Here is a 9,292-nt window from a genome sequence, read left to right as displayed (position 1 = left end):
TATGCTATCTACAACTTGCTCTCACTAAATACTCTCCCTCCAGATAACTACGCTCCTCCGGCTCCAACTCTTTGCATGTTAAGCATTTCTCTAAGCAGCGTGCTGGTGAACATTCTCTTTCTTTGGTTGGCTCCCTCCTCTGGAACAGCCTCCATCTTCCTCTCTGTCTTGAGCCGAATCTCTTCAAATTCCGGAAGCTCCTCAAGACGTTCCTCTTCACCTCTGCCTTCCCTCACTCCCTCCCGTGATAAACCCCACTGTTACTGAGATTGGTGGCCAGGAGCTTTATGTGTCCCTTTGGGTCCTGTCCTCCCTCCCAATCACTTTCAGCCTATGCCCTCTCCCAGCACCTGCCTTCGGGCACCCACTGGACTGTGTTGCCTCACAGGCCTGCACTTACTGTATTAGCATGTGATCTCTACTTACCAACGGATCTCTGCCATGCACTTAACTGTTACCTGCAACTGGTTTACTCCCAGGCACTTCCCCCTCTGTGGCTTTTCCCAGCACTTACCACCTTGCCTTCTCCCTCTCTCTCTACACTTGCACATTCTGAACGCTCACAGGGACTAGTAGGACCGCATCTTTCCTGTCCGTCAGTTATATTCCTACCTGCCTGTTGTTCCCATGCTCCCATCCCCCTTTGCCCTGTAGGTGCTTTGAAACACAATTTCTTGCCGTATAAGCACCTTACAAATGCACAATAAATAAATAAAATAGATTGTGCAGGTGTTCTGAATTTAAAACATAGCAGAGCCCTCAAATGTAGACAGTTGCCCTTGAGGTTGATGAGACTGATTTATACTACCTCCTCTTCCAACTTTAGCACTGCGGCACAAAGAATACAGTTGAGTCCCATGAAAAATGTGGTTCAGTGGTCAAATAGTTTTTGACATGGAGTCATTCATGCTGCCCCCAAATACTCTTCACACTACGGCTATAATGTTACTACACTAGTCAACTCTGCTAATTATTGAATGTTTACTTGAAATTATAATGACTATTTCATGCAATGTGATGCTCTTCTATTTCATATCTGTTCAAACTGCAGTCTGCCAAAGGGCCATCCCACACTCTGGGATTCAAATGGCGGTAAGGCGCTTTACAAATATCATTATTTGTTATTAGCATAACATTTAACGGTCCTAAGAGAATTGCACCCTGCCAGGATTCTCTTTGAGATTCCCTTTGAGATCGAGACCGTGCGGTACGTGCACCTCCAGGAGTCAGACCATCACAATGCTCGAGACAAAACTGACGCTCAAAGGGGAGAAAAAAAAAGAGAGAAAGCAATTAGTCTGGCCACCACAATCTCGTTCTTCAGTAAGAACCTAAACCCTGTTGTTCAGTGAGTATCTATGACCCCAAATCCTCTTTTCAGAAGGACATGCCAGATCCACAGTCTGAACCTATCACCACATGGAGCAGCCTACACTCTTTTGTAGAGTGCAACAACATTGTACAGTGGTCTGTCGTTCCACAGCTACATGTGCGCTACATAAACTCAAAAATAAACAAAGAAACTATAAAAGTGAGAGTGCTTATGATCCTCCACTTAATTCCAGAATATGGTCCATGCACCGCAAAAGAGGTTCCTCTGCTGGAGAAAAATGATTGCATGGCCTATGATTAATACGGCAGCACATCCCCCAACATCCCGCTCTCACCTTTTCAATGACATTCTAAAGGGTCAGAAATGAAGGGCAAATCAATTGCCTATCAGAAAACTTATTGACAGTCACTTTACTCAGAGCAATAATTAATGAAATTGTGTAGCGATCTTCCGATTGTTGGAGTTTGATGGGTACAGCTAGTGTTAGCTGCAGGAATGAAAATAAAGATTTGGTATGAGTCAATGTAGCACCTGGATGTGGGACCGGCTTCTGCAAAACAAGGAGCTAGTGATATTTAGTGTGAAGCAAATCTAGTAACATTTTCAAGAAAAGGGACGTTTTCTAACAAGTGTAACAGTTATTGGCACATTATGTGCTGAAGAACAGTAGAAGACATGAAATGTAGTAATGTAAAATTGAAGGGAAAGATTTCTTATGCAGGTCCTAAAATGATGCATAAAGCGAACCTTTGCTCATCATTTTGCCTAGGATCAACATCTGACAACAAAGTATTTTGTAAATGACAAAAAGCACTCAATATGATTTGTTGATCATATTGTATACGTTCACATAGTTTAGAGAAGTAATACCCAATTAGAAATATGATTAAGACTCACTTTCATGGGGATCCCGAATGGCCAACACAGGTGTAATGTCTTGCGGGAATGTATGTTTGGCACCAGTGGTTTTGGAGTCAAAAGTAGCTTCAGGAAGTAGCGTGTGTTAAGTTAACCACACTCTTCTGATCTACGGCTTGTGGTGGAGCACACATAGAACGCCCTAGAGCAGCCCCGTCTCACATTGGTCACCGCAGGGAGTGTAGAGTGAGGAAGAGCAGGCCGTGAAAAAACACAAAAGAACTGAATTCAAACACACCTTATTCAGTCACTTTCCCAGATTAGGTTTATTAAGGAAGTACAAAGGCTCAGCCACATACCTGAGAGTTCAAACCCTGACTGAAAAGGTCAGGGTAAAACTACAATATTTTCGTACTGAAGAAAAATGACAAACTCTGCATTCGTGTGTAGAGCATCGCTTCCCTTTTTATGTCCCATGCCGAATATATCGAAACTCCTGCTTTCTCCATGTCTGAGCAATGTATGAACTTTATTCTAAAAGGTGTCTGCAACCTTTGGCTCTCCAGGTGTGTTGGACTAGAACGGCCATCAGTCCTAACTCAAAAAGTCGGAGCTATGGGTATTTTAGCCCAACACACCTGGAGAGCTACGGGTTGCAGAGTCCTGCTCGAAGGTAATTCTTTTGCAGACGTTCCACATTGTTGCAAGGAAGGAAAAGAAAACTCTGGACTTATAAAAAATAAATCCGAACTAGTTGAACTTGCTAATTAAATGGTCAACGGTCTAAATCGTGCACGGCAGTTTTATTCCTCCACCCTGCTTGTGTCCTTCCCCTGCCTTTCACAATAATTCAGACTCCCGTGGATAAAGCTGCGACCCAACGTACACATTTCTGCAGCAAAAAGAAAGGTTGTCGTCGTTTATTTTTCCTTTCACAGCCATGACCCTCAGAGTGGCGGGAGGGCATTTCGAACATCTCTTTCTCAAAACTAAAGCTGTGACCTTTTGAAATACAAGGCAGGTCCCCAACATGGTGTGACGTCTTTTAGTGCCATTTTGGTTCCCCCTCCTCCTGGCATTGAGCCAATATTTGCTGTTGGTATGAGAAAGTGCCTGTGGGAACTGCATTATTGAAGCTGTTTAAAAGAAACACGAATCATAATTATAACTCTATAAAAATGGTGTGTGATGCAGGGAAGCACTCTTGGGTAAATGTCTTTTCTTCAAGGTTACGTATCTGTGCAAAAACGTAGCCTATGAGAGGAGCTCAAGGCCACACCCTCAGCGCATAATAATGTCTTTCTACTACCCGTTCGTTAAGGACCATGAATGGCTGGCAATCAGTTTACAGTGTAAGAATGGCTACTTGGCAATCTCCGGTATTATGATTTTAGCAACGTGTCTGGTAAATCTGTATGAAAATACAAAAGCAGCAAATGAAATACAAGGAACCCCAATCAGTCAGTTGACATGCTTTGCTGAGCCGAACACAAGCTGTATCGGTGGCAGGCGCCTCTGTCCCCAGGTCTCGTGACAATGACACCAGCGGACCAGACTGAGGAGGCGCTGTGGGAGCGACCGCAGGTTCCTTTCATGACTTGGAGTACCGCCTCTTCACCGAGTCCCGGTAGAACTGGAACAGCTTCTCGGAGGCTCTCTGCGCCGTCACCACACACCGCTGCAGCTGAAGACGAAGAGAAACGACCAGTTTACGATGTAGGCAGTGCAATGAAACACAAACAAGAAGGCTTTACAGGCGGCGTGGCACACAAATAGGGGAGCAGATGGAGAGGAGCAGAAGGGGGAATAACGAACCGAGCCTACACGCTCTGCTCGGCAGTCGGCACAACTGTCAGGGAAAGAAATAGCGGTTTGAGATATATATATATATATATATATATATACATATACACGCAAAGGCATGGAACCAAGATAAGATTGCTGTAAGGAGGTAAATATTGCATTTGGAAATGCAATGGACTTGCGTTTCCCTTCCTACTGTGCTCAGTATGCAAGTGATGTCATGATTGCTTGGATATGGAAAGCTGGGTGAATGTTCTCTGCCGAGTGTTCTCTGAATGACAGCTGATGAGAGGCTGGCTTGGAGAGAGGGTGGCTGGTGGATGTGCAATTATGTTCCTGTAACTTGTGCCCTTGTCTTTATCTTATGTAACCTGCAACCAAGTAAAGAAGTTTCCTTTTACACTTGAGGCGAGGGATGTTCTAGAGGTGATGTGAGGCCAGATGTGACAGTGTGTGTGAGTGCATGGCAGGAGTGCATGTCGCAACCTCTGTCCAAGGAATGTAACCAACTGTTGTGATTTTGAACGAAAATGTATTTGTTTTTGCTTCACAGCAAAACCTACTGCTGCGGATGTCACATTTAGGGCATGGACTTATAAGTGTTTAGTTTATTATTAGCTGTATTTACCATGTTTTAGTGTTTCTGCTCATCGCATGTTAGAGGTGGAGATGTTGAGCTTGGCTGACAATGCAGAGCATGTGATTGGTGGTTTCTATACAGTGGTGTGGGTCATGCTAAATGGCGCAGAGCATTTTGCGGTGTTGGACACCCGTCATATTTTTGGGTTGTGGGTCACCCCAGCCATTTTCTAGGCGTGTTGGACACCTGCCACATTTTAGGGGTGTTCACCCATGCCATTTATTTGTTTTTATGGGTGTTGGACACCCGTGGTTTAAAAAACAAATACGTTTAAGGGTGTTGAACACCCGTCTCATTTTAGGGTGTTGGGGACCCGTACCATTTTTGTGGGGTTGGACACCCATGCCATTTCTAGGGGTGTTCGTCACCTGGTACATTTTGGTGCGCAATCCAGTTTTTGTGTTGGTCACTACGGTTTTGCTGTCCCAGAGTGGAAATTTGCCAGCAAACAATATTCTAGCTTAGTGTGAGGGATGTGTTGTCTATTCTTGTTATAGTTGAAGTTGCCACCTCTCTTATCTCATGTATTTAGAGGGGTGGTGGTCTTGAGAGCTGATGTGTCCTGCTGCCTTATGGGGCTGGTCCTTGTGTGGGCATGCGAGGACGGCGTAGGGTTTAAGTGCTGAGTGGGGTTTTATACTGATGGTGGGGATGGAATGAGAAGTGAACATTGAGGGAGGTGCATTTGTCTTGCTGCCTTGATTGTGTGCCTGTCTCCTTTGGGGGGTTTTCTTATCCTGCTAAAGGAGGGAGATGTGTTGCGACTTGCTTTCCCTTCCTACTCTGCTCAATATGTATTTTTTTTATTTTAATTTTGGATTTATAGAGCGCACTGCAGCCCACAGGCATCTAGGCGCTAAAAGATACTTAAGAAGGCATGCTTGCGGGTTACAATAAGCGGGCCAGTAAAAAAATCTTACAAACAGTTACTTACAGGGATAAATTACAAGTACAATATTCTATATTGCATAGTGTGTCCTAGTTCAGTTAAGTAGCATATGTAAAGTATCGCAAATGGATGATAAGCCCTTCAAACAAAGAGCCTAGTTTTTAAGGCTTTGCGGAATGCAGCATGAGACTCAATTGATCTTATCTGCTTTGGGAGTTTGTTCCAGAGAGTGGCAGCCATTGTTGGAAAGCTGAAGCCCCCAGTGATGTAAAGAGTGCATGGATGCGGACCTTTGGGTGAATGTTCTCTGCTGATTGTTCTAAGAATGACAGCTGACGAGAGGCTGGCTTGGAGAGAGGGTGGCCGGTGGATGTGTCCTTATGTTCCTGTAACTTGTAGCCTTGTGTTTACCTTATGTAACCAAGTAAAGAAGATGTCCTTTTGTACTGGAGGCTACTGTGTCATCTGTGAAGGGAACCACCTTTTATCACACTTCTATAAGTTGTAGCGGCATAGATGGGTCCTTGGCTTCCCTACATGGTCGGGTCTGGCCATCACAGGCAGTGCCAAAGACAGACACATTGTCTCACTCTCTAGCTGTGCCAAAGCATGGTTTTCCCTGCATTTTAGCAGAGGTCAAAGTGGGCAGGAACCAAAGGGTACAATGTTCCATTACTCTTGGGGGAAATCGGTCATCGTTCCCTTATGTGACCTAGAACACTGTTCCAGGACAGCAGTTAAGGCCATCTTTATTTATTTATTGCATAACTTATCTCCTACTGGGGACCTGTGCCATGCTGGTAACACTCCAGTGACACACCATGGTGCCTATCCTGCAGGCGCTGGGTTGATCTTGTTCATTTGTATAGACTCTGTGACATAACACGCATTGCTGAGCAGTCACTAAGCCCCGCTCGGCACTGATCTGTGTCTTCTGCAATTAATCATGGATTGCCGCAGACACAGTGGGGATCCTTATGAGTAGGGTAGTGGGGTTTAAAAAAAATAAAAAAATCATTATAACTTTTTTTTTTTTTTTAAATGGTGCACCACTGAACTACAGATTAGGCTATGAAGTGGAGGATTCACCTCCAGGAAAAACCTGGAGGTAAATCTGCCACTTTACTGCCGAAAAAAAGGCAAAAATCAGCACAATTACAGCCGGCAATAATTCTGCCGAAATTCCCATGGAGTCCTATGGACTCCAATAAAAGGGAACCAACACCGCCTACCACCACTTGTAATCTGGTGGTAAATCTGCTGGACCAATTGGCGATAACAGTAATTCTGTTTGATGGTATTCTGGCAGATGTAACGTTGGAATACCGCCAAACCTGTAATGAGTCCCAGCATCTGAACAGATAATGGGTAGGGATGTGTGGCTATAGTCCTAGGCATGCCCCTTAATCAGGGGGAATGCTGGGTGATTGGAAGGGGGAGGCTGCTTAAAGCTGCATGCTGTGGGGAGCAATGACCAACTAATGGTAGTTATTTAAATGTATTTTCCTTTGTTTTGTTCTCCTCTGTCTTGCTAATGCTGTTGTAAACACAGCAGTGAGGGGTGGAGTGGAGAAAAGGAAGGTATGGTGTTTGAATTGTGGGGGGTTTGAGTATGGGTGAGTGAGTAGGCGGGGCACAGAGGGTATATAAGGGTGCTGGCAGAGATCATAGTTCCAATAAAAAAAATGTAACGTTTCGACCACTGCATTTTAGTATTTACATTTATTTGAAGGAGTGGGATTTCAATTCCGATTTACACATGGCGGAAGCATTCCCCAGAGGGTGCCCCTGTAATAGCACAAAGATGAGAACAAGTGGTAAGCCAGTTTATGAGAGTGTGAACAATAGACCAGGGACAACACAAACCAAACAAAATTGAAGAATCAGGTGACTTAACAGAGGTGACATTAACCTGGGGGCGAGTTCTACAAACTAAAGAGGAGAACTGTATAAATATACCAAGTTACGTTATTACAAAGCACTGGAGCAAGTGGTAAGGTCAGGTAGGGTGGATTGGGGAAGAGGGTGGATGTGTTCCCTCTTTAGCATGTAAGCGTGGTGTAAGTGGAGCTTTCAAGAGATCCACAGTTGGGCTGTCTTTGATTAGGCGCTTTGAAACAGTTGTTGCAAATTGTATAAGCATCTAACAAGTGACCAATAAATAAATACATTGGGATAGGCAGGAGGTTTCAATAGAGGAGGGCGAGTAGGGAGAAAGAGCAGAAGCAAGAAGAGGCCAGCATGGAAATGGGGCAGTGAAGTTGATGACAGAGAAGCAGAGGAAAGAAGATAAAGAAGATGTTGAGAAGACAGATACAATTAGACAGGTACCGATTAGCAAGGCCTTTGATAGCTATGCAGACTAGAAGAAGGAACTGGAAAACGGAGTGGTTGTGCATGGTGTCGGTATGTGTAAGTGGGGGAGGATCTCAGTAGGTTATAGGCAGTGCAGGTAGCAAAGTTGAGTTCTTTGTTTAGAGGGAGTAACGAGTAGAGAAGAAGATCAAGAAGTAGGCTGAGGCAGTAATTGAGTTTCCTGACCACGTGGGTGGAGATCATAGTTTTCAAATCACCTAGCAATACATTTGCAAATGTTGAGAAGATTAATACGAGCATCAGTGGTATTGATGAACTGTTGCAATCGGAGGTCGCCATCAAAGAAGACCCCATGGGTACGAGCCTTAAGCGAGGGAGCAGTAAAGCTAGGCGGGAAGTCGATAGGAGAGGGCAGTATTGGGATGAAATTGGAAGCTGGGAGAAAAAGGAATATCATTTTTGAAGAGTTCTGCATGAGGCAGCAGAAAGTCATCCAGTGACGGATTTCAGTGAGACAGTTGGTAATCTGCTCTGAGATGGCTGGGGGAAGGAGGGAGAGGAGAAAAAGATTTGAGTTCCATCAGTAAAGAGGTGATTGTGAAAGCCAAAGGACGAAATAAGTCTTCCTAGGGGAGAAGTAAAGAAGGCAAAGTGTAGAGGTCCACAGACTGGCACTTGGGAGACACCGAGAGCGACAGGGGTGGGGGTCACAGGTTTATGAGTTCTAGGAAATTTTAAAAGACATGACACTCCAGGTAGTTGGTAGCCCAGCCGAGAGCAGATATGCAAAGCCCAAAGTACCAGAGAGAGAAAAGGGCAGAGAATGGTCACCAGTGTCTAAAGCAGCAGATCAGTCCAAAAGTATCAGTGTATAAGAGTTTGGAGTGATAAGCATGAATTACAGTGATAGTTGGAGAAATGCAAGAGTGCCGTTTTTGTGGAGTATTTGCTGAGGAATACAGATTGAAGTTGATCTCCAATGCCATTATCCTCAAGGAAATCAACCCACTAAAAGGTTTTCATCAGTTAACACAAAAAAGAGACAACGAGGGAGTGATTCAGGGTGACGTGGGCATGGGCAGAGTTATCAATGAGAGAGACTAGGTGATCAGAGAACAAGGTAGGGTCATTCAGTGAGCAAAGCAAGACGACCAGTGAAAAAGCCATGGTGACGAGGGTCCTGGGCAGCAAATGATGTGTGGGCCCCTTCTTCTTTGCATATGTAGTAGCACCAATGACATCACAGAAAATAATGTCAGGGACTGACATTCGAAGTGTCAGGAGCAAACCAAGAGTAAAATGAACTGTGATGTCTAGTATATGATTTTTATTGTTCATATTACATATATGAAATATCAGGGGCAAAGCTTTTTTTGGAGGAGCAGACTGTGTGAGCTAATTACTTGTAGTGACTTCTAGTTTAGGTAGATAAGACATAGTGAGATAAAACGAT

The 9,292-nt window shown here is 44.3% G+C and overlaps 1 protein-coding gene across 2 annotated transcripts in view; it reads right to left on the bottom strand.

The window, feature by feature from the left end:
• Positions 1-2,490: 2,490 nt before the first annotated feature.
• EXOSC5 (exosome component 5) overlaps positions 2,491-9,292 on the bottom strand; it is a 588,575-nt gene continuing 581,773 nt past the window's right edge. For both annotated transcript variants that reach the window (XM_069644393.1, XM_069644392.1), the window contains one exon: positions 2,491-3,875. In XM_069644393.1, the coding sequence (XP_069500494.1) occupies positions 3,783-3,875 (93 nt within the window). In that variant the 3' untranslated portion in view covers positions 2,491-3,782. The remainder of the gene's footprint in view (positions 3,876-9,292) is intronic.

Source organism: Ambystoma mexicanum, chromosome 2p (assembly GCF_040938575.1).
Source record: "Ambystoma mexicanum isolate Mex_15411 chromosome 2p, UKY_AmexF1_1, whole genome shotgun sequence".
Lineage (NCBI taxonomy): Eukaryota > Metazoa > Chordata > Amphibia > Caudata > Ambystomatidae > Ambystoma > Ambystoma mexicanum.
Note: the sequence above shows the minus strand (reverse complement) of the source record. Positions and strands in the feature narration are given on the sequence as shown.